The following is a 26,562-nucleotide window of genomic DNA, read 5'->3' on the forward strand; positions in this document are numbered from 1 at the left end:
ATTGGTGGTCAAGGAACATGAACATGTACTTTGGCCTATTACATATTTTCTTACTAATTTTCTTTTACGCATTACATGCATTGATCTTGGGGATGATAGGCCATGGAAGTAACAAAATTAAGTTGTGTTAGAATTATTTACTAATTGGGATTCTTAGAAATTAAAGATCAATCCTAATGCTAATGGATAATGATCATTTGATTGAAGATTCAAAATGCATATAAACAATGTAATATGTGGTTTTCATATAAACAATGTAATATTATTTTATAAATAATTTTATTTTAAAAAATTAAATAAATAGAGTTTGAATGCTGTATTAACATTTTTTTCATGAAAAAATACTCATAAAATGTAGGGTTTTGATATTCTTTAAAAAAAACCCAGGTGTAACCCAAAACCCGGATTTCGGATTTCTAAAAATTGGTTTCAATCTGGGTTTGACCTGGTCTAACCCGGTCCGAGTTCCAGCTCGGTTTTGAAACTTGAGTTTCGGTTTGGATATATCCGATTTCCCAGACCGGAATTTGGATGAACAGTTCTAATTAAACCACATCAAAATGGATAGTTAGAGGATCACCCAATTAATCATCGATATGGGTGGCCAAACGCACCACAAGGGAATGCAAGGTTACCTCAAGAACGGCCTAGGGATCGTGCTCTTGGGGTATCCAATGGGTAAATAAATGATTTTAATTTTTTATATTGTATTGAAAAATTATAGTTGATGAAATATGTATTTTTTTTTTTTTTGAATATGAACTTAATTCATTACAGTAATCAACAAGATCACTCATTACACGTTCTCTCTTTCTCAATGATATTCCTAATACAATTTGGTATCTCTTCTATCCAAACTAAATCTGTGTTTAAATGTAAAGCTTTCTTTGCTAAAGTGTGTGCTACCTTATTTGCATTTATGTGCACAAACTCAATACTCCAGTTTTTCCACAAGCATAACAAATTCTTAGCTGCTTCAATAATGCTCCCATACACAGTCCTATCTTCTTCCTGGCCACTCACTACCTTGACTATTGATTGGGCATCTCTTTCAAAGATCACTCTTTCCATCTTTAAATCCCTGTATATTTCCATTGCCTTTCACAAAGCATAGCTTTCAGTAATTGCTGGGTGATCCACATTTCTCTGTTGGCCTTCAACTGCAACCAAAGGTTCCCCCTCTACATTTCTTAGTTGATGAAATATGTTGGGCACATAAGAGAGTAGCCATTGGATTTTATAACAGGAGATTTTCTGTTATATGTGTATTTTTTATCCTTTAGTTAAAAAATTAACGTGGCTATAAAATATATGATTTACACCTACTAAAGTTATTTATTTTTATTTTTAACTTTTTATTGAACACTTGAAATGAATATTGTGAAATAGATAATATCCCTTTAGTGTAAAATATAAGTTATTTTAATTATTTTATTTATTAATATAATATGAAAGGACTAAAATATACTATATAATCAACTTGTACATTTCAAGTGTGTACGTTTCCCTTAAAAAAACTCTTTATATGTCGTTGATCAAGACTTGAATACCAGATAACCCAAATACTCCAGACAACGGCAGAGTAGGAGATGGAGGTTTGGTGGCGGAGTCCGAAATGGGAGCAGATACGGGTATTCTTCTTGATATTGCTTCTTCACGGTGTGGCCATTCTTATCTTCACCCGAGGTTTCCTTCTCACCCGGACAGAGCTCCCCTTTTACAGCCATTGCTCCGATCTTTCCCAATCGCCTTGCTTTTCTTCTTCTTCTTCTTCGTCGTCGTCTTCTTCTCCTAACTCTTCCCGTTGTTGGACCAAGCCGGTTATTGATCGCGTCGTCATCATTGTCCTCGACGCCCTCAGGTACTACCAATCCTTCTTTGTTTTTCTTTTCCTTTAGATATATTTTTATTTATATTTTTTTTCCTTTTAGGTTTGACTTTGTTGCTCCCAGTACGTTTTTCGAAGGTCAGATTTTTTTACTGTTTCGGTTTATCTTAATTTCTGCAAGACTGTTTTTATTTTTAACTGGCTTAACTTAAAACTGTGAGTGATTGATATTGATTGAGTGTGTGCAAATGTCAGTGTCGAAACCATGGATGGACAAGTTACGAGTGATTCAGAAGCTGGCTTCTGAGCGAGGATCTTCGGCTAGGATTTTCAAAGCTATAGCAGATCCACCAACCACGAGTTTGCAGCGTTTGAAAGTGATTTTTTTTTTCCGTTTACTTCTTGTTATGGTTTCATGTGCGTTTTTCAATTTCGTTCTGTGCATTTCTTTTTTTATTGATAAGTAAGAAAAATTTATTAATCATAATTATGAAATGCCCAAGTACACAAGTAGTATACAAGAGAAATATACCTAATTACAGCCTACTAGCAAAGAAAGAATTAGCCCAAAGTAACAATCTATACAGGCACCATCTTCCAAACCTCCGGTGCGTGACTAATATACCTAATTCGTTCTGTGCATTTCATTGTTATTATTATGTTTCATGCTAAAAATTCTTTTTTTTGATAGGTAATAAGAGATTTTATTCCATGTAAATAGGTGTAGTCCAAGTACACAAGGAGTATACATGAGAATACACCTAAATACAAACTAAAGCAAAATATAATTAAAATAAAGCATTACAAGATATTTATGTCCTTCACTACGTTGTTCACCCAAAAATTTAAAGTGCTAAAGAAAAAATCCCTAAATTCCCCCATTGAGCATTCACAATCTTTGAAGCACCTCCCATTTCTCTCCAACCATAGGCACCAGAACAAACACAAAGGAATCTTCCTCCATTCAGCTTTATTGCCTTCACATCCCGTAGCGCCTTGCCAACTAGCCAAGAAATCCACCACTTGAAAAGGCATCACTGCAACACCTAACCTTGCAAATAACTCATTCCATAAAGCAGTCACCATTTCGCAATGAAGAAACAGGTGATTAACTAATTCGCCATCTTTTTTGCACAAGAAGCACCAATCCATCACATATAAAACCCCCTTTCCTCAAATTATCAGTTGTTAAAACTTTCTCCAGCGACACCAACCAGCAGAAAAATGCAACTTTACTGGGCACTCTAGCTTTCCAAATGCATTTTCAGGAGTAAATATTATTATCATGTCTATTTAACACCTTGTAATAGGAATTCACCGAGAAGCTGGACTTATTATCATGAACCCACTGCATCTTGTCCTCCCTAATCAGATCAATCTTCGAATCATAAATTTTTACAAAGAAATCAGCAGCTTCACTCACTTCCCAGTCTTGTAAATCTCTAGTAAATTCCACATTCCAATTCAGCATGTTATTAGAGAATAAATATGAATCAGCCATAGTAGCCCTTTTGTTTTTAGCAATCCTGAAAAGACTAGGAAATGCTAATTTAAGAGGTAAATCACCACACCAAACATCGTGCCAAAAGAGAATATTAGTCCCGCTCCCCACTTTGAAATTAATATTTTTAACAAAATCCCCCCATCCCAACCAAATGGACTTCCATAAATCCACCGCAAATACCCCTTTTATATCATTAGAACACCAATTCCCCCTCATCCTTCCATATTTAGCATCTACAATCTGTCTCCACAATGTATTTCTCTCATTGTTGTATCTCCAAAGCTACTTCCCAAGAAGAGCTTTATTAAAAAGCTTTAGATTCCGCACACCTAAACCTCCACAAGACACCGGAGTACAAACCTTATTCCAACTCACCAAATGAAATTTTCGTTCCTCCCCAATGCCATCCCATAAGAAATTTCTAAAAATCCTCTCAATTATTTTAACCACCCCCATTGGAATAGGGAAAAGAGAGAGGTAATAAGTGGGTAAATTAGACAAGGTGCTTTTAATTAATGTAACTCTTCCCCCTTTGGACAAATATAGCTTTTACCAACCAGCTAGTCTCCTTTCATTTTTCTCAATCACCCCATCCCAGACAGCCACAGATTTATGAGGAGCCCCAAAGGTAACCCAAGATATTTCATGGGAAGAGAAGATACTTTACAATCCAGAATATTAGCAAAATCATAAATATTGCTGACTGAACCCACTGGAACAATTTCAGACTTATTTAAATTGATTCTAAGTCCAGAGACAGCTTCAAAGCATAACAATAAAGCTCTTAAAGCACGAAGTTGATCCTTGTTAGCATCACTGAAAATTAGAGTATCATCCGGGAAGAGAAGGTGTGAAACCGTGATGCATCCCCTAGAGATGTCCCCCACCTTGAAGCCCGGCATAAAACCTCTTACAACTGCCATATCGATCATACGACTCAAGGCATCCATGCTTAAGATAAAGGGAAACAAAGGATTGGGGTCGGGTCTGATGTACTTTGGGTTTTTTTTATGGGCTTTTTGGGTCATTAGGGGCTTGTTGGGTCATTTTGGGCAAGTTTTTTCTTGTATACATTCAGTGTACTTGGTTTCTCCTTTTGATATATACAATATTTTTACTTATGAAAAATGATTAAGATAAAAAGGAAAAGAGATAATGGGTCTCCTTGCCTTAATCCACGGGAGCTACTGAAAAAACCAGCCAGAGAGCCATTCACCAAAATAGAGAACTTTGCCGTCGAAATGCAATGTCTTATCCATGAGCACCATTTCTCCCCATATCCAAATCTCCCAAGCAAGTAGAGAAGGAAATCCCAATTGACATGATCAAAAGCCTTGTTCATGTCCAATTTGACTAAAGTTCCAGATTGTCCCATCCTTTTCCTTCTTTCCAAACACTCATGAGCAATTAATATCGAGTCAAGGATTTGTCTTCCCTTCATGAATGCATTTTGAGGAACCCCATTAACCAAGCTAATAGGGCGTAAATCCCTCATATCAACAACACCTGCCTTTTTAGGAATAAGAGTTATGAAAGTTGTATTGAAACTTTTTTCAAATTTTCTGAAGGAATGAAATTCATAAAAAACTTTCATAATATCATCCTTCACGATATCCTAGCAAGCTTGGAAAAATGCCATAGAAAAGCCATCGGGACCCGGAGCCCTATCCTTGGACATGCCCCTAACTACATCAAGAACTTCATCTTCCTCAAAAGGCCCCTCTAACCAAACTGCAGTAGGAGGATCAATGGAGTCAAAATCCAGCCCATCTAACTTAGGCCTCCATGAAAATTCTTCCCGAAAAAGTTTCTCATAGAAATTCACAATATGATCTTCGATATCTTCCTTGTCACTAATTCAATATGAGCTGACTAATACTTCAGAGCTTCGGCATGTTGGGAAATGCTGGGGTGATGAAAATCGGCCATATAATCTATGTACTTGGGCTATGCCTATTCTTATTAATATAATATGTTACTTATAAAAAATATATATATTTATATATATATATAATATGTTACTTGTAAAAAAATTCGGCCATATAATGCAGCAACCTCAGAGATTTTTCCCCTTTAAATTTAGGGATAATTCAATTTCCCTCTCCCACAACTACTACCTCATCATCACTTACCTCCTGAACTGAGTTAGTACAACTCAGATCCATGAATTACAATACTACCAACCCCATTGTCATTTACCCCTTACTTGTGCTATTTTATAGCAAATGTGACAATGAGGTGGTATTTTGTTGATTCATGTTTTATTGAGTCAAAGTTTAGGGACAAGTGACGCTAGGCGATAGTTTGTGGGTCTGAGTTGTTGTTTGACAAAGCTTAGGAGAGTAAGTGTTGATAGAGTGATGGTTCGTATGGAAGAAGGAACTAATAGTGTCTGTTGGTCCCACTTGATTGGTTTAGTGGAACTTTCATTCTTTGCAAATATATGATTTTGTTGCAGCAGGCAGATTTTCTGATACAAAAATTCTATGTGTAGTCACTTTTGCGTACTCTTTACGCACTCTTTGTGCACTTCACTAATGTGATTGGCTGCGTCATTTTTTAAAGATAAGATAAATGTTTTGGCCAATCATATCATTGGGGTGCGCAAGGACTACGCAAAAGTGACTGTATCTAGTAGAACTCTGACTGATATGTTAGTTTCTTTCCTTTCCTACTATGAGATTAAACAAAACTTGGATGTTTTATATTTCAAATCAGTTCATCTGAAGCATGAGCTTAATCTCTAATGTTGCCTTGTTCCACTTGCATTTTTTTCAGGGCTTGACAACTGGTGGACTGCCAACATTTATTGATGTTGGGAATAGCTTTGGTGCTCCTGCAATTGTTGAAGATAACTTTATACATCAGGTTGACATTGTGATTTACTTTGCTCACATATATATATATATATATATGGTGATTTGGTTTGCTTAGTATTAGATTCTTTTTCTTGTTTGTTACTGTGATGTAAATCCAATACAAGGGCTCTCTTGCAGTTAGTTCAAAATGGAAAGCGAGTGGTGATGATGGGGGATGATACATGGACACAACTGTTCCCTAATCATTTCAAAAAGTCTTATCCGTACCCCTCTTTTAATGTTAAAGATCTTCATACGGTATGCATCACGTTTCCATGTAGGTTTGAGCTTCAATTACTCTTCCCCTATAATATTTGATGGAGTTTGCTTGTTAGAAAAAACAAATGGAGTTATAAGTTGTTCATTAATTATTACACTGGCTAAAAAGTAACTGAAGTTTATTCTCCAGGTAGACAATGGATGCATCGACCACCTACTCCCAACCTTGTATCAAGATGATTGGGACGTTCTTATAGCACATTTTCTTGGTGTGGTATGATTGACATGCTTTTTTAGTGAAGCAAAACTTGGTTGGATATCTTCGGTTTGTGTGTGTAAAACTGCTGTTTAAGTAGTGTATATTGCTATAATCTGTATGTAACTCTCCTTCTGAATTTTACTTATTAAAAAAAAAAAAAAAATTCCTTCTTAATGTTTTGGGCACAAGCAGTTGCGAACCTAAATTTGCAAGCATATACAGGAAATTAATGATCAAACTGTACTTGGGACCAAAATTTATGGCTGTCTAACTAGATGATCATATTTGAACTGGAAAACTAAAATTCTCCTGAATGAAGTTTTTCACTTATCCTGTATACTTGGGCTCTTGCCTATTCTTATGATGAATAAAATCTTGTTTATTGATAAAAAAAAAAAAAAGCTTCACTTATTAGGGCTCTTGCCTATTCTTATGATGAATAAAATCTTGGTCAATTGTCTGTACTCCAATTTATGGGGGTCGATTAGGGATTTGTAACTTGATGAAATTCAACCATGCCCTGTTGGGTAAATGGTTGTGGAGGTACCAACATATAAGGGGTGGCCTTATGGAAGTCCTTTACAGATTCACAATTTGGGGAGGCTTGGGGAGGATAGTGCTCAAATGAGGTATGCGGCCCATGTGAGGTGGGTTTGTGGAAATACATTAGGAGACGTTGGGAGATCTTCCGAAGACATGAACATTTTGTGATGGGTGACGACTCTCGTGTCAGATTTGATATGACAAATGGTATGGTGAACAAAGCATCCAAGACACATTTCCTGCCATTTTTGAGCTCGCACGAGATATGGATGCCGCGATAGCCGATCTCTTGGTCTTTTCTAGTGGCTCCCTCAATGGAATGTAGATTTCATTAGGGCAGCCCAAGATTGGGAGTTGGAGACTATCACAGAGTTCTATGCAGCATTGTATTCCGTAAGCATGACAGAGGGTACCATAGATAAGATGAACTAGAGCCCCTCTAAGAAGTGTAAATTCATTGTTAGATCGTTTTACCAAGTTTTAACGAGCCCTGAAATGACCGTGTTCCCATGGAAAAGTATATGGCAAACGAAAGTTCATTCAAAAGCAGCTTTTTTTCGTATGGACAACATCATTGAACAAGATCCTCACCACAGATAATTTAAGGAAATGCCGGGTAATGGTGTTGAACTGGTGTTGTATTTGTAAGAAGAATGGTGAATCAGTGATCATTTGCTTTTACATTGTGAGGTGGCCAGGACCATGTGGGATAATTTTTTCGTGAGAATTGGATTTCATGGGTCATGCCTCTTAGACTAGTGGATTTCCTTGCAAGCTAGAGAGGTCTCCAAGGTAATTCACATGTGGCGGCAATTTGGAGAATGGTTCCTATATGTATGTGTTGGCGTATTTGGTAGGAGAGAAATGATACAAGTTTCGAAGATCGTGAGAGAATAGTGGATGAGCTTAAAGTTTTCTTTTTTAAATCATTGTTCTTATGGGGAGGGGCAATTGTTTGTAATGCGCTAAATGTCCTTGATTTTCTCCTTTCAATTGTAAACTCTAATTAGGTTATTCTCATATATATTCCTTGTGTCCTTGGGCTTTGCCTACTTAATGGTGAAAATAATATGATATAGTGCTTGCTTGTACAATGAGAAAAGGATGTGAGGGAGCTCCTTAGGATTATCACTCTTAAAGAAGGTTTCATAGGTCATGCTCCCAGCTGCATTTTATGAAATTTATTATAGGACATGAACGGTTGTCTTTTGTCATATGGACACCGTGTCAAAGCCAATGTGCTGAGGTGCAATAAAGTCATAGTGTTGCTCATATCTTTGGAGATGCATGGTGAAAAAGGAAAAACTGCTTTGGAGTTTACAGAAGTTTCAATTAGTATCATCTTTGCTTTGGCCTGGGCGTTCTTATTAAAATTCTTGTTTTATGGTGCTGATTCCATTGCTGTAACACTTACTCTTTTATGATCCTAAAGAGCTGCACCAAGTCATTTAGAGCTTTATATTAGTAACAAACTAATGAACTATCATCTCCTCTCAATGTATATTGTTTCAGGCTGCAAGGGAAACTTATATTCATGATCTTTTGTATGACTCAGGATCATGCAGGCCACATATTTGGCGTTGATTCCGGTCCAATGATAGAAAAATTGGAGCAATACAATCTCGTTCTAGAGGTATGTTTGTTGAACTTATAGACACAAATGCCAGTTTGGACAACATACAAATTGGATTCTGCTTCCATTAATTCCTGGTCCATGTTTACTTTATGTTGGCACACATCAAGTTGCTGTGACAAATTTCAAGGTGTTTTAAACTAATAGTCTATCCCACATCTGTCAGAGTAAGTCATTCCTGATTCTTGTACTGGTAGATGTTACTTCTGAAATTTAACTATTGGAGATAGTGGGTCATGGCTTCTTTTTTCTTTCCTTTCAAAAATATTTGCATGCTTACTTTATTCAGGGGTTACTTTGTAGGGAATGTTTTGTTTTAGGTGCTGAAGAAGTTAAATCATATGGTTCTACTTTGCTGCTATCCTTCCTGAATTCATCAAATCCTTAATTTTTAATCTTGTCCTCTCTCTGGCTTTACTAACATCAACAGATTGATCACTTATTTTGTTCCAGAAAGTAATTGAAGTGTTGGAGAGCCAATCTGGACCAGGTGGCTTACATGAAAATACATTTCTTCTTGTGATGGGTGACCATGGACAAACCCTACATGGAGATCATGGTGGAGGGAGTCCTGAAGAGGTGTTACATATATCATGTTCTTGTAGAAACTATAGTTTGCGGTTATCAAATCCTTTGCTCATGCTGACCCCAGTCATGTAATGCAGGTTGAAACGTCAATATTTGCCATGAATTTTAAGAAGTCTCCATTTTCAATACCACCTGAGTTTGATCCTTCATCTGGTGGACACAATTTGGTATTACCCATCTCCTAAATGCTGTTGGCTTCTAGATTCCTCCCATCAATGAGAGAGAGAAAATAAGAAAAGAAAAAAAATGGAGAAAGTTGTAAGGATGGATAAAACATAATAAGATGTGGCTCATTTAGACTTTTAGACAATACATACATCTGAGATTTTATTGTGAAGGTGCTCATTGTTTTATCTTCCTGAATATATATTTTTTTTCATCTTTGAAATCTTAGGATGGGAAGAAGATGTACATCAGCTCTATCCAACAGGTTGAAATGGTTTATCTTTCAGATGTCACATGTTTGGGACATTGTTTATCTTTCAGATGTCACATGTTTGGGACATTGTTTCTCTTGATACAATTGTATATTTATTTTATGACCTGTATTTAGTTGAGTCACTCTTTGCAGCTTGACTTTGCAGTAACACTGTCATCGCTGCTTGGTGTCCCCTTTCCTTTTGGAAGGTGCAGTGTAAGCATCCTGTCAATATGAACTTTCTTATATGTTCATTTTACTTATAAAAAAAATATGTACTTTTTTTTATATGTTTTAAATTTATACACTTTGAGGTGCATTTGTGGGAAACTCCTTGCCAAGTGTCTGTTCACACCCTGGATTAGTCTGTACTTTGTTGTCGAACACCCAGTGCCAATAAAAAAAAAATTATACACTTTTATGTTGGCTTTAGTAATGGATTGCTTAGCTCAAATGTATTTTTCCTCAACTCCTAATAATATATGCTTTGGGCAAGTGATGCAGGATTCCTTTGGATTAAAAACCGTAAATTGGATACGGAATTTTTAGGTTTGGTGTGGAAGGGCTGGGTTGTTATAGTTTGGTGGGGTTAGAGTCTCGACAAAGAATGCCGCTGGCAAACCACTGAAGACCTCTGAGAGAGGAGTAAATGCTGATGCTTTAGTGTGGGATAGATAATAATGACATAAGGCCAACCAGGGAACTGCAGATTATTCTTCATCATGTCAGGGTTTATAAATTTCCACATTTACTAGAGAGCTGCAGTAATGGCCCATAAGTTTTTCATTAGTGTGTGTAGTCCTGCTTCTGCGCTTTATATCCAGCCTATAGTGATTTAGTTTTAATTTTCAAACTTTCTGAGATCTTTTAGTTTTAAAATTTGGACACCTATTCCAATAGGATTAGGAATACCAATTTCGGGTCCTTTGAGGCTTTTCTAGAAGTTTTAATTGCATCTTTTCCTCTTTTTGATTGCTTTGGAAACCTGTGACTGATTGATTTCCTGAGGCTTCTATCATTTTTTTTTTAAAAAACTCTGTTGGGATAGCTGATTCCGCGAATGTGAACCCAACCAATTAGACTTCCTCATGAAAATCCATGCTCCATCTGCTAGTCAACAATGTTGGTGGGATACTACGGTTGATGCTATGCTATAAATGGTCTTGAAAGAAAAAATTAGCCCCTTTGTACTGTTTTTTTAAATCTTTTGTTTTGTTCTAAACCTTCATTCTCATACTTGTAAGTTGTAAGAGCATTCACTCTTGTTTGAAACTGCCAAGTACTTTTCTGTAATCAAATGAGATAAATCTGTGGATGTGTCAAAATCCTTTGATGTCATGCCCATGTAGAAGCATAATTGCATTCTACTGGGGTTCTGTTATGCCTAGGTGATTTTTTGGAAAATTCAGTGAGCCAACCATGAGAGTTTGTCCATCTTTGCTTACTTGTATTGTCATATGCTTTTAACATGATATGTTATGCAGACAATTCTTTAAGCTGACTGACATAAACAAGTTATTTATAGAAATAACCATGTGAATACACCTGCTTACAAGCATATCTTGTTTTCTCGTATTCCTCAATATACTTGTTCAAACATATGACAATTATTTATCAGTGTATTATTGGCCATTAGCTTACCAGTGTTTTATTGTATAGTACTTTCTGTTTTATTGTTATTTTGTACATTTTCTATATTAAGAATAATACTCATGACGTTCTTTTTTTGTTCAGCATTGGGTGTGTTAATGCTGATTTATATGCTTTAGGATCTGGTACATTGAACTCAGAGGGCACCAATCTAGAAAAATGTCAGCATCAGTCAGAATTGGAACAATGGAAGCAAAATTATGTCAATGTACTCTGTATCAATTCTTGGCAGGTATTTATCTTGTTGGCTTTAGAGTTGATATTCAAGCAAGGGGCCGCAGAGATTTTATGAATATCTGGATTTGTCTCCTTTTGATTTAATTCAATGAGTTATAACATGTAAATAAGGCGGGGAACATTTAACTTGGAAAAACGTTTTGACAAATAATTTGTGTTTGCCATTTGTTAATTGTTATTCACGGCACAACTCTCAAGTAAAGGATTGTGAAGAAAGGTAGCACGCTTTATAGCTCTTAGTGTGGAAATCAATATTGGAAAAAGATCCCAACTAAACTTACCACCCTCCCCAAACTCCTTTGTTGTTTATCACCCAAGCTTCTTTATCCACAAAGATTCCAGAAGAGTTGATTTTCTTTTTCATAAGTAAAAGATTGTATTAATAAAATAGGCATAGCCCAAGTAGTCAAGCTAGTATACAAGAGTCAACACCTATCTAGGAAGACGAAATGGAAATAAGAAATCATGAAAAATCAAGGCCAATGAAATCAATAGCTTTGGCCCAAAGAAATAAGGTTCTAATAAGAAACAATCTAAGCTCTACAAAAGAGCGCTTCTTGTCTTCGAACGTCTGGTCATTACGCTCCTGCCGTAAGCACCACAGAATCAAATATGAACCATCTTCCACACAGCTGTGATTTGTGGAATACCACCGAGATTTGTCCAACTGGCCAAAAGTTCAACCATAGTGGCAAGCATAACCCAGGCTAGCTCTAACCATCTGAATACATCTTCCCATAACGCTCTAGCGACCTCACAATGCAGTAGAAGATGATCCACAGTCTCACCACTTTCTCTGCACATACAACAAAAATCTTTGGGAAGCGCATTATTTCTCCAAATCCTTCTCCATGGAAAGTGATTGTTCTGCGATTGTGTGAGAGATTTATAGAAAGAGAGAACCGAGAATGTACCTTTTCCTGCATGTACCCACCACAATGTGTCAGAGCCTTGAGGGCTCGGATGAATGGAGTACAAGAGTCTAAAGAAGTCCTCAAAGCTGTCAACTTCCCAATCTCGGGCCGCCCTGGTAAAGCTCACATTCCCTATAAGAGTTGATTACTTCTCTGTTTTCAGCTCTCCAAGGGTTCTCTTTTCTTCTAGTAACCTCATCTGCCCTTCATCTCCCATTTCAAAACCCAACATTTTTACACAATCATTACAACCATCCATAACAAATTTACAAATCCTGCAAATATTCCAGCACCTTAATTGACCAGCATCCCCTGGTCTCATTATCATGCTTCTGAGAAACATTGAGGAGACGTTTGGATTCGAAGATGACTTGAGATGAGCTGAGATGAGTTGAGATAAGTTGTGAATAGTAATGAGATGGGTTGTGAATAGTAATGAGATGAGTTGTGAATAGTAGTGAGATTTGTGAGTTAAAGTTACTGAATAGTAATGACTAGTAGTGAGATGAGTTGAGATGAACTGAGATGAGCTGAGATGACTTGCGAATCCAAACATCTCCTGAATCTCAGCCACCTCTCCTCTGCAAGACCTATAAACTTTTAAGTGACCTTTGATTCAATATCAAATCTCTCTCTTTCTCTCTCTCTCCACCCCCCCTCCCCTCCCCTCCCCTCCCCTTTCCCCCGTAGGGGTTCGTGGCTCCAATTAACATATGGTGATCAGACCATCATTAACACACTGCATGCTGGTGCTTAAACTCATTTTTAACAAGCCAATTGAACAATTGTGGTTATTCCTAAGCACTCTTAAGCCGTTTTTGTTCTTCAATTAAAAAAGACCTCTTATGCTAATATCATCATCATTCATAGAGCATGCAATTTAGCAAAAATGTGCACATTATATCTTCAACATGTGGAGAGACCTATATATATTTTTAAGATCAGCGTTGGGATTTAGCTTCAAACCTTTATGTACTAAGAAGGGGACTGATTTTTGGAATTTTTTGGAATTTCTGTTTTATAATTTTATTTAATGTTTTCAATGATTAGTGGCTGCAAGATCTTCATTTAGAAGTTTACCCAGAAAAAAAAAAAATTATCATTGAGGTAGTTTTATGGGGTTCATCATCTCTATTAGTGACAAAATGATTCTTATTGTTTAGGTGAAAAGGTACATTGATGTTTATTCAGCTTCATCTCTCATCGGATTTTCCCATGAAGACTTGTTGCAAATCGCGGATGTATATGCTCAAGCAGAGAAGAGTTGGTCCAATACTACAAAGAAATTATTCTTAGATCAAAATGAATGCTCTGATTCATTATTACCTGCTCTTAAGATGCAAATTGACTTGTATGTTAATTTCCTAACAAGTGTCGCTGAGCTAGCACGCTCAAAATGGACTGAGTTTAATTTGAAGATGATGGGTACTGGTTTCAGCATAATGTTTGTGTCTCTGCTTATCCATTTACTATCTATCAAGTGGGTGGCCAAGCAGTATGGTGCTTCATTTACTTGTGGAGATTCTGGGATTTTGTTAGGCTTAATTGTTGCATGTTTTGTGGTGGTTATACGTGCAAGCAGCTTCCTCTCAAATAGTTATATTTGTGAGCTCTCCGTCACTGAATATTTATTGTTGTATGGTTGTACATTCAATTTTATATGCTGACATTTCACATCTTTTTTTTCCCTTTTTTGTGATAATGTTGGGATCAGTGGAAGAAGGAAAGGTAGCAAATTTTCTTTTGGCTACAACTGGCATTTTTAAGTTACGATACGCAATCCTGAGGAAGAAGATGTTATTAGAAGTAGGTATTTTCTCCGGAGATTCTTGCAATTTCATTTTGAGCAATCTTCAACCTCATGTATATTATATGGTACTATAACACTTATTTTTGTTGTTTATGGGATGCTTGTGTTTGGGATTTAGTTCAATTTGTTCAGACCCAATCCTGTAAAAGTCCACTCAACTATAAACTCATGTGATTTATATTCAGTTTGTTAAAATTAGATCGTAAGTCATTAGGTGCTTGACAAACTAAGTATTTAGTTTTGTATGGACTTTAAGTTTTCAACACTTAGAACCTGTTTCTTGATTTTAATAAGTTCACGAAGCAATAACAAAGCAAAAAGAGCTACTGTAACTATGGTTTGGTCACTTATATAGTTCACAAAACACTCCCTCTTCTTTAATCAAGATTGTTTCCTTTGAAGCTAATGTTTCATGTATGTATTGCAGGCAGTTGTCTTCCTTCTCTTGATCACCTTTTGCAGATTTACCATTGAAATTGGGCTATCAAAGCAGGCTGTGACATCTCAGTTTCTGAACGCATATCCTTCATGGATGATGAGTATGGTCTCACAGTTTCCTGCTTGGATGTATATAGCTGAAGTTGTGCCAATGCTAGTGCTGATTTTGTTGTCATACTTGCTATACAAGACCATTTCTAACAGCTGTTTTGTGGGGATTTGGAAGTATGTGATCATGGGAACCATTTTAAGTTATATGCTCATAGCAGTGCACTGGGCCTCAGAAAGTGGTACATGGAGTCTGGCTCTGGTTTCTTATGGCATCGGCAGAAATTGCATTCCCCGAATGATTTATGGTATTGGGCTTGGACAATTATCACTACTGGCATTTAGTCAGCTGTTCAACAAAGATAAAGGTTTAGATCACAGCAAAAGCTTAGTTGTTAAAACGGTGGGAATGCTATCTGCTTTGAGTTCAGTCGTCATTCTTCTGTCAGGAAAACAAGGTCCCTTGGTTGCTTTAGCATCCATAATTGGAGGTGATGGTTGCTTTTGTACCTCATGCTTAGTTTTATTATACTCAGTTTAGGAAGATATATTTTGCAATCTTATACTTGCATTAATGTAAGGCAGTATCCACTCATATAAGTTCGGAAAATATGTATCCATTTAGTCATAGATTTTTTTTCAGTAAATAAGACTTCTGTAGATGTTGTATCTTTAGCTGTTAAAGTGTACTACACATATATGAAGGATCTGCTATATGTAAGTTTGTGTCTTTCCAGGCTGTTGCATAATGAGGCTGGGCAACATGGTAAACGAAGCCAAGGACAGCATGAGTGATCCTTTGGCCATTGATCCTCTTCCCGTAACACAATGGAACCTTCTAGCGGCATGTATGTTCTTCTGCACTGGTCACTGGTATGTTGCTTGTTCTCTACTACGAGGTTTGCAGGTTTTTTGCCGTTTGTACTGCTGCTAAGCTTTATGTTTTGTTGGAAACTCATTTACTGTGCACCACTAGACAACTTTTATGTTTGTAATGGATGTTTGTGGGCCTGTGGCTGGTAATTTGGGATTTATCTTCCATACCCTCTAATAAATCTTTCTTCAGGTGTGCTTTTGATGGCCTTCGATATGGTGCTGCATTTATCGGGTGAGTCTTAAGCTTGTGCACACAAACCTAGTTATTAGAATTTTCAATTATTAATGGGGAGCTTGCTAGCCAAATTAACTCAATTGAACAAGTGGCAACTCAGCAGTCTTTTTAATTAACTTTCTTGAGCATGAGATTTCATTAGTGGTTAACTCCCTTTTGGTGATGCAGTCATTTTGCCACCATTATAGTGATTGATATGGCTGGTTTAATTGCCAGTACCCTGTTGATGAATGATTGACCCTATACCTATTTTCAGGTTTGATGAATTTATCCTTATTCGCCAAGCAATCTTCCTTACGATTGACACATTTGGTTTTTCTCACATCCTTCCTATATTTGCACTGCCATTTCTTGTTGCTCGCCAAAATATGTTGAGTCAGAAACAATTCATTTTAATGCGGTTATCTCAAGTAAGTTTATTACCTGGATGTTTTTTTATATTAGGTACAAGTCCCAAATGCATAAGCCTCACACAAGCCCTTTATAAAAAAGTGGACCCTATTATGAAAAAGTGTGAAAAACTCACTTTTCTTGATGGGGTCTACATTTTTACAAAAGGCTTGTACATTTGGGACTTGTACCTGGCATTACTCTGCTACGGTTGGCTTGTCTAACCCGTGATAAATGGTGTGATTGATAGCTGTTTATGTTGTAGGTATATCTGATGTATGGGCTCATTACGGCCACCACAGTTACAGTCACAATGTTATGTGTCACAATTCACAGGCGGCATTTAATGGTAAATACAAGGATTGTTTCATTCATGTCACAATCAGTGCAACGTAGAGTTATGTTATGTACCACTCTCATCACACTCCCATCACATTGTACCGATATGGCATTGCGCACATGAATCATTTAGATCAATGATAAGGGGGCAGCCATACTGATAAGTGTACTGTTGAATATCCTTTTCAGGTATGGGGGTTATTCGCCCCAAAGTTTGTTTTCGATATCGTGGGTCTTATCCTTACAGATGTCTTCATTTGCTTGGCCTCACTTTTCTATTTCGGTCGAGTGGAGAAGGAAGTGCTACAAAATCCAAGTACTGAAAAATGATTGCTTATACTACGAGCAACATATTTTCAAGTTATGTAATTAGTATTTATTTCAAGCACTGGTTTTCATTTTTTCTTAGAGGAAATGCGTTGAGAAACGCATCAAGTCGGTTACATATGCATGGTTAATCTCGGTTTGCCAAATACAAAGTTTGTTCTTGAAAAGCTATCCATGTTAAGCTTTGTGGTTTGCGTCTTTTCTTGCGTTGATGATCTTTTGATTTCAAATCCAAAACAAAATGGTCCCTAAGATTGTTGTTATATTGGTTAAGAGAAACGTTATGACGAAGGTGGTTTTTTGGGCACTCTGTTAGATAACTGTTTAGGAGAATATATTACAGCCATGGTAGGAAGTGGTATAGATCAGATCTGATTGGATTCAAAGTGATCCCTCCCACTCTCCGCTTCCCCTAAACTATTCTCGTAGAAATTGAAGTCGTCCGTGTTTAATCTCATGAGATAGAAATAGAAGTATTTCGTGTTTAATCTCATCCACTGATTACGGATTAATTAGTGCCTATTTACGTCATCAGCACTTCTATGAATAAAGGTAACAAAGATAGGACTTTTGGGCATATATATTCATGTTGAGATCACGCTTCTCTAACTTAAACATCGAAGCTCTCCTGAGTGTCCAGTGCCGTCTTCTCATCTTCTGCAGGTAATCCGAGTAGTTGATGGTCTAAAATACGTCCTTTAATTGACACCACCTACTGACCAACTCCAAGCGGCACGCGTTGGAGCACTACTACTTATTCGTAAGCCATTAATCTACAGAGTCCAAGGAGCCATGCCTCTAAATGATGGTGCCTGGCCCCACTTGTTGGCATAGAGCTCTGCGTTTCCCACGCACTCGCGAGAATATGATCAAGTTGTCTAGAGTAAACTCACTTCCTCTTCCTTTCAGCATTGCGTACAGCTTTTGTTTTGTTTTGTTTTTTTTTTTTGTTAAGTGGATGGTTTCTTTTAAGTGGGACATAGCATTAGATAAAACATAACTAACGATAAAAAAGGGGGACATAATATTAAAAACAAAAATTACAAAATAAAAAGAAAATAATACAATAAATTAAATTGTTATTAACAAATAATCTTGAGACTGATTAGAGCTGAACACATGTTTTGTTTTGTTTTGTTTTTTTTTTAACTATTGAATAGCAAATATTATTGTATGAGAAATATAGAAAAACAAACAAAATGTTGAAGTTAACATAAATTATTGAGGAATTTATAGAATAGATAGAGTTTCGACCAACTATTTTATTTTTCATGAAATTTCCATAACTTTTAAGAAACTAAGAGTTTAAATTACATATGTTTATAACTTTATGTCCTTATATGTATTTAGATCCCTTGGTTATAAGCCATGACTAGGGGACCGGTTCAGCTTATGGGCCCAAGATTGGAACTCACTGTCCAAAAGCCCACATAACCCATGTGCCTAACCGTGTGATATGGTAATACTAACAGATCAGGATGGTTATCTCGTCCACTTATTATAGGATAATTAGTACTTATTTACGTCCTCGGCATCTCTATAAATAATACTTGACGGTAACAAAGATAGGACTTAAGCATCAAAACTTCCCTAACTTAGGCATCGAAATTAGGCATATATACTTATATTAAGATGGGCATATATATTCATATTGAGATCACGCTTCTCTAACTTAGGCATCGAAGCTTTGCTAGGCGTCCAGTGCCGCCCTCTCATCTGTTGCACGTCATCTGAGCCGTTGGTGGTGTAAAACACGTCATCTTCAAGATAGAAAATGACCACCTATTGATCAACTCCAAGCGGCACGCGTTGTAGCACTAACTTCTTATTCTTAAGCCATTAGTCTACAAAGTCCAAGGAGCCATGCCTCTAAATTATGGTGCCTGGCCCTACTTGTTGGCATAGTTCTCTGCGTTTCCCATGCACTCGCGAGAATATGATCAAGTTGTCTTGAGTAAACTCACTTCCTCTTCCTTTCCGCATTGCGTACAACTTTTGTTTTTTTTTTTTTCTTTGTTAAGTGGATGGTTTCTTTTAAGTGGGACATAGCATTAAATAAAACATAACTAAAGAAGAAAAGGGGGACATAATATAAAAAAAAATAAAAAAATAAAGAGAAAATAATACAATAAATTAAATGATTATTAACAAATAATCTTGAGACTGATTAGAGCTGAATCCAAGTTTTTTTTTTTTTTTTAAACTATTGAATAGCGAATATAATTGTATGAGAAATATAGAAAAACTAACAAAATGTTGAAGTTAACATAAAATATTGAGGAACTTAAAGAATTACAAATAGATAGAGTTTAACTATTTTATTTTTCACTAAATTTCCATAACTTATAAGAAACTAAGAGTTTAAATTACATACGTTTATGTCCTTATATATATTTAGGTCCCTTTGTTATAAGCCAACAACTAGAGGACTAGTTCAGCCTATGGGCCAATGACTGAAGAACTCAGTGTCCAAGACCGAGAAAATATGTGAGAGACTCAAGATATTTCATATGAAAGGACTTTGAGAGATGAGTCTTGAACTGGTCAAGTATAGCAAAATCGGAACCACTAATCATAATATCATCAACATAAACCAAAAGAATAACTATTCATATGTCTGATTTCTGAAAAAACAAGGAAGTGTCTTATTTGATCTGCTTGAATGAAAATTGTAATAAAGTGGTTTGAAATTTATCATACCAGGCCTTCGGAGCTTGTTTGAGACTATAAAGGGAGCGGTGAAACTTACACACATGCGAAGTTGAAGAAGGGAGCAATCCCGAGGGTGGCTTCATGTAAATACACTTTTTAAGATGCTCATGAAGAAACGCATTTTTGACATCCATTTAATGTAGAAGCCAATCATTGGAAGCAAAAAGAGTTAGAATAGTACGAACAGTAGTCATCTTAGCCACATGTGCAAATATCTCTTCATAATTGATACCATATTCTTAATTATTTTCAAGTGCAACAAGTCGAGCTTTGTAACGATCCAAACTCTCATCAAATCGGACCTTGACCAAGTAAATCCATTTGCAACCCAGAGGAATAATGTTGGGAGGACAAGACTCAACGTCCCAGGTGTGATTGGCCTCTAAAGCGGCGATTTCTTCATGCATGACTTGTCGCCAACATTCATGCTTGGTAACTTGTGAGTAAGATGTGAGAATATCAAAATTAGACAATGCAGCAGTAAGGGCTGATATAAAATTGCTAGAACTGGAAGAAGGGAACCCATACCAATCCAAAGTTACATATACTCGAGAAGAGCGGAATACCAAAGGCCCTAGAGGTATTGTAATTGATTGAATTTGGAGCGTGGTAAGATCAGATATCGAGGAAGCCATCGGAAGAGACTGTGGGTGAGGACATCTCGTATACACAATACCGGGTTTAAAGGAGGGGAGGACCACAATAAAAGAGGAGGACAAAGAAGACACAGGAAAAAATAAGAATATAACATTATGAGAAATACGTGTACGATGTAACGTATGATCATAGCAAACAAAACCCTTTTGACACATTTATCCCAAGAACGGACATCGAACAGCTTGAGCAGATAATTTATGTCGCTCATGAGGAGGTAAATGAACAAAGCATACACAATCAAAAGTATGGAGATTATCGTAACTAATTTACTTGGCAAACAAGAGAAAAAAGGGAGACTCCATGTGTAGAACTGAGGAAGGTAAATAATTAATCAATTGAGTAGCAGTTGTCATAGCCTTGACCCAGAACATGGATGGAACAGAGGATTCTAACAAGAGAGTACGTACCACATCCAAAAAGATGGCGATTTTTGAGTTCGGCTATTCCATTTTGTTGTGGAGTACCTGGACATGAACATTGATGAATAATACTTTTAGAAGCTAAGAAGTCCTGAAACTCATTAGACAAATATTCACCACCTGAATCAGTGCTTAATGTTTTGATAGAAGCAGAAAATTAATTTTTGTGCTAAAAGCATAGTGAAAGTACGAAAAATCTTAGATTTAGAGCGAGAAAAATATACCCAAATAAATCTGCTATGATCATTAATGAAAGTCACATAATATTTAAATTTATCATGTGAACTAATTGGGAAAGGTCCCAAACATTACTATGGATAAGATCAAAACAATTAAAAGCTCAACTAGCATTTTTACCAAGCTTGCAAGAAGCACACTCAAGAGAGGAAGAACAACATTCTTTATTACCAAGTAAACTAGAGTTCAATACATGAGATAAGATCTGAGTATTGAGATAGCCTAAACGACGACGTCACACCATACTAAGATCTGGAATATTAGTACAAGCAAATGAAAAACTAGGAGAAACTGAAGAAAATGTTGGAATAGGCAAAAATAGTGGAAACAAGCGCCCCAATTTAGATCCATTTGCGATCAACTTCCCTGTTACTTGGTCCTGCACAACACAACCATCATTATACAAATTAATAGCACAATTGTTATCAATTGACCAATAGAAATAAGATTCATGGAAAGTTGAGGAGCGAAAAATACATCAGTAAACTTAGAAGAGATATCTCGGACAGTGGTGATCGGCAAGGAACTGCCATTGGCAATTTGAATAGCAGATTTTCCAACATCCCGAACATGACATAGAGCTGTGGGATTGTTTGTCATGTGATTAGAGACCCCTTAGTCCACGTACCAGAGTTTAGTAGAAGTATTACCTTGAAACCCCATTGTTGATAATGTCGAAATTAACATCTGTTGCACCATTTCAGGTGTGCAGTAATTTGCTGCAGGTGGTGCAGGAGTCACTGTTGAAGGTGCAATAACAAAAGTCTAAAATGCTTGAGACTGACGATTTTGGGGACGGATACGACATTTTTTGATAATATGACCCTTCTTCTTGCAATAAGAACAATATTTATTAAGACAATTGTCATTAATATGCCCATATTCCTTGCAACAAAAACAACACAAGTGTTTAGAATGTATTGGCGGTTTGCATCCTTGGGCAGCATAAGCCACAGTTCTTGAACTGTCATGAGATTGATCTAGAGTAGCTTGAGTACTAAAACGTTGTTCTTCACGAAGTAACTCACCAAAACAAACATCAAGACAAGGAATAGGAGATCTGTTTAACAGAGAGGAGCGAACATATTCATATTCCGGGCGTAATTTCATAAGAAACTGATCACGCCGACTAGTCTCGTGAAGTTTCTGAACAGTCGAAAGAGCGGCAGCAGAAACTTCCAATGTAACTAGATCAATATATTCATTCCAAAGAGTCAGAAATGCCGAGTAATAGTCTTGGATGGAAAGACTGTCATGTTGAAAAATGACAATCGCATGCTCTAACTGAAAGCGACGAAGCTTACACACATGCGAAGTCGAAGAAGGGAACAATCCTAGAGGTGGTTTTATATAAATACACTCTTTAAGATTTCCATGAGCATCATTATCTTGATGATAAACCTTCTTCAGGTAAGTCCACATGGATTGAGCAGAGTGATGATGACGCAAGTTGGTGACAATATGTGACTCCACTGAACTAAAAAGTCAAGACATGATCCGAGCATCAAGTACATCCCAAGAAGGAGAAGATCCGACATCTTTGGACTTGTCCGTATTGGATGTTTGTGCGACATCTGTGCCATCAATATGACCCTAAAGGTCTTTTCTCTTGAGGAAAAATTTAAACTGAAATGTCCAAATAGAATAATTTTTACCTGTAAACTTGACAGGCGTGGCAGAATCCATTTAAAAAAAAAAAACCGAGACAGAAACAAAATAACAAAAAAAAAAAAAAATGTGCCGAAAGACAAACAGTACCAGATTATCGAGAAGCCCCAAAAAAAAATCAAAACAGGTGCAAAAAATAAACGAAATGGACCTGCAATGAAAAATAGATACCACCAATACCCCTGCTAAAACCGAAAACGGAATCGACCAAGAAAACTGCAGAGGAACGTCGCACAACACCTCCAACCAAACGAAATCTACTGTTCCGAGAATCACAAGGACAGAGAGTCGCCGGAAACAACAACAGAAGGCTGTTCCGACAGCCACTCAGTCACAGAGTCGCCGAAAAAATAAGATTAAGGCTGCGCCGACAGCCACCCAGCCTCAGAGATACCGAAAACCTCAGAAATGCCCAAAAAAATCCTAGAACAGACCCACGACTGGCCTGGGTCAACACAGAAATGCCGAAAAGTGTTGGTTGTACCACTGTTCAACACAGACCTGACCGAAAAAATCACAGCAATTGTCGACAGCCCCAAAACTCTGCAAAGAACTTGCCGACAGCCCACAAGAGTCTGCTCTCCAAGAACTAGAATCACCAAAAAAAATTCCAGACAGTCCCGATAGTGGGAGAAAACTATCACCCACTAATAAAAAATGTCGCAGTCCTCAAATCATTCGCAGGCTGAAATCCCTAATTATATAGAAATTCAATCCCTAATTACAAGGCTGAAATGAGAAATCCAGCTATTTACCGCTCCAAAATATCGTAAGGAGATAAAGTCTTAAAAGTCTGTACAGTGAATAATAAGGAAAGAATTATGACGGCAAATCCATCCGTTGACAAAATAATTATGTAAAGCTGTCCGTTGACAGATGTAAGTCCAATACAAGACTCTTGTTTTAAGCTTGTTTGTGTACTTGTATTAACAGGGGTAATTTCAAGTATTCTTAAATATTGTTTTTTAACATCACTTAAAAAATATTGTTTGATTTTTTATTTTAATTTTTTATCTAATTATTATCTAATCATTATAAAATTTTTAATTTTTTAAAATAAAATAATTTTTTTAAATTTCAAAATAAAAATTATAATATTTAATTATATTCAAACGATTTTTTAATTTTTTAATTTTTTTATTTAATTTTTTTTCCTTCATTTTTCAAAACTTAATAAAATATATTAACTTAAACCATTTCACTACTATTCATATATATTCAGAGATATTTTCTAAATTTATAAACTAGCGTGGATGGGATCTCTCGTCGGCATTAATATGTGTTTTTTTAAGTTATTTTTTACATAAATTTTTTTAATACTTTTAAATATTTTTTAAAAATAAAATAAATTTAGAACATTATTAAAAAATATTTCTTTAATCATAAAGTAAAAAAAAATCATTAAAAAAATACTTCCTTATTCACAAAGTAAAATAAAAAATATTAAAAAAATATTTTTTATTTTACTTTGTGAATAAGGAATTATTTTTTAATGATGTTGTGATTTTTTTTTTCAAAATATTTAAAATTATTAAAAAAAATTATATAAAAAAAATTAAAAAAAAATACATAAAAAACACATGCTAGAGCCCAACGAGAGCCCCAGCGGTGGCTCTATCATTATTCTCAATTCAAAATGGGAAGCAAGTGGTGATGATGGGGGATTATACATGGACATAGTTGTTCCCTGATCATTTAAAAGTTTTATCCGTATTTCTTTTTCAGGATTTGTTTGGATTCGAAACTCACCTCAATTTATCTCATCTTATTATTATAATTTTTTTAAATTTTTACACAAAATATAATAAACAATTCAACATTTTCAAATATGAAAAAATAATATTCTAACAATATTTTATTCAACTCATCTAAAACAATTTCAACTCATTTCTAAATCCAAATGAGGCCTAAATGTTAAAGATCTTCATACGGTATGCATCATGTTTGCATGTAGCTAGGTTTGAGTTTCAATTACTTTTCCCCTATAATATTTGATGGAGTCTGCTTATTAGAAAAAACAAATGGAGTTCTAAGTTGTTCATTAAAAAGTAAACGGAAGTTTATTCTCCAGGTAGACAATGGATGCATCGACCACCAACTCCCAACCTTGTATCAAGAAGATTGGGACGTTCTTATAGCACATTTTCTTGGTGTGGTATGATCGGCATGCTGCATTAGTTAAGCAAAACTTGGTTAGATATCTTCGGTTTGTGTGTGTAAAACTGCTGTTTAAGTTGTGGATATTGCTATATTCTTTGTGTAATTTTCCTTCTGAATTTTGTGGGCACAAGCAGTTGCGAACCAAAATTTTGAAGCATATGCACCAATTTTATTATTATTATTATTATTATTATTATTTTAAGAACCTTTCCGAGGTAGGGCTCTTCGGATCCACTCCTGCAGAGTAAATCTCATTCCCATGCATCACACTTTTGAAAATTTTCTGACTTTTAGACAATACATACATCTGAATTTTTATTATGAAGGTCAATGCTCATTGTTTTTATATTCCTGAATATATTTTTCTTCATCTTTATAATCTTAGGATGGGAAGAAGATGTACATCACACTATAATAAATAAGGTATTTTAGAATGAAAAGTTTCGTTCCAAAAGACTGAAATTTCATCTTAAAATATATTTTGAGATGAAAAAAAATATTTCAAAGTCGTTCCAATAAAAATGTCCCTTCTGAGACACAGATTGATTCTCAACCACCTCTCCCCGCAAGACCGCAAGACCCATAAACACTTTTAGGCAACCTTTGATTCAATATCAAATCTCTCTCTCTCTCTCTCTCTCTCTCTCTCTCTCTCTCTCTCTCTCTCTCTCTCTCTCTCTCTCTCTCTCTCTCTCTCTCCTTCTGGTGCTTAAACTCAGTTTTGACAAGCCAATTGAACAATTGTGGTTGTTCCTAAGCACTCTTAAGCCCTTTTTGTTCTTCAAGTCAAAAGACCTCTTATGCTAATATCATCATCATTCATAGAGCATGCAACTTAGCAAAATGTGCACATTATATCTTCAAAATGTGGAGAGACCTAGATATAGATCATCGGCATTGGGATTTAGCTCCAAACCTTTATGTATTAAGAAGGGGACAGATTTTGGATTTTTTTTTTTTTAAATTCTGTTTTATAATTTTATTTAACGTTTTTCAATGATTAATCGCTACAAGATCTTCATTTAGAAGCTTACCCAAAAACAAAATTGTCATGGAGGTAGTTTTCTCATCCCTTTTAGTAACAGATGGATTCTTATTTTTTAGGTGAAAAGGTACATTGATGTTTTATTCAGCTTCATCTCCCTCGGGATTTTCCCTTGAAGACTTGTTGTGATTTATTATTATTTATTTTATTCTTTGTAAATTGATATTTTGCATTATGATGTAAATAATAATGTAATATGTAGTATGCATGTATTGTGTGTTGATGTAGTATTATTTATTTTGTATAAAACAATAATAAACATAAAATATATAAACATAAATGCCTATAAAAAAAGTCTTTTGAATTGTTAAAAATATTATCTAAAAAAAAAACCTTTTAAAAAGTGATTGAATATTTTTTTTTAAAAAAAATTGGATATTAAACATGATATACGAATTTTAAAAAAAGTACTATAAAAATATTTTTAAAAGCTTTAAAATGTCCTTTTTTAAAAAAAAAAAAGAGTAATAAGCCAGTTACAACCCAGATATCTAGGTTTACATCCGGTTACCGTCTTTTTTTTTTTTGAATTTATCCAGGCGGATAACCG

The 26,562-nt window shown here is 35.8% G+C and overlaps 1 protein-coding gene across 1 annotated transcript; it reads left to right on the plus strand.

Annotated features, from left to right (window-relative positions):
* The first annotated feature begins 1,520 nt into the window (after positions 1 to 1,520).
* Positions 1,521 to 17,312, plus strand: LOC109020158 (GPI ethanolamine phosphate transferase 3). The gene is made up of 20 exons (XM_019002573.2): positions 1,521 to 1,861; positions 1,932 to 1,966; positions 2,084 to 2,205; positions 6,111 to 6,200; positions 6,329 to 6,448; positions 6,600 to 6,683; positions 8,767 to 8,844; positions 9,298 to 9,423; positions 9,510 to 9,599; positions 9,827 to 9,862; positions 10,004 to 10,059; positions 11,585 to 11,732; positions 13,815 to 14,256; positions 14,366 to 14,457; positions 14,889 to 15,438; positions 15,685 to 15,820; positions 16,014 to 16,055; positions 16,315 to 16,468; positions 16,714 to 16,797; positions 16,977 to 17,312. Exons 1-20 carry the CDS (start codon positions 1,590 to 1,592, stop codon positions 17,115 to 17,117), a joined length of 2,898 nt encoding a protein of 965 aa, XP_018858118.2. The 5' UTR covers positions 1,521 to 1,589; the 3' UTR covers positions 17,118 to 17,312.
* The last annotated feature ends 9,250 nt before the right edge of the window (positions 17,313 to 26,562 follow it).

The sequence above is a fragment of the Juglans regia genome, chromosome 10 (assembly GCF_001411555.2).
Source record: "Juglans regia cultivar Chandler chromosome 10, Walnut 2.0, whole genome shotgun sequence".
Lineage (NCBI taxonomy): Eukaryota > Viridiplantae > Streptophyta > Magnoliopsida > Fagales > Juglandaceae > Juglans > Juglans regia.

What these genes read in the sequence shown, in the direction of transcription:
- LOC109020158 (XM_019002573.2), top strand. Translation starts at nt 1,590, where the DNA reads ATGGAGGTTTGGTGGCGGAGTCCGAAATGGGAGCAGATACGGGTATTC. An exon ending in TCCCAGTACGTTTTTCGAAG is followed by an intron (nt 1,967 to 2,083) that starts GTCAGATTTTTT and finishes TGCAAATGTCAG; the next exon opens with TGTCGAAACCATGGATGGAC. An exon ending in GTGGAGGGAGTCCTGAAGAG is followed by an intron (nt 9,424 to 9,509) that starts GTGTTACATATA and finishes CATGTAATGCAG; the next exon opens with GTTGAAACGTCAATATTTGC.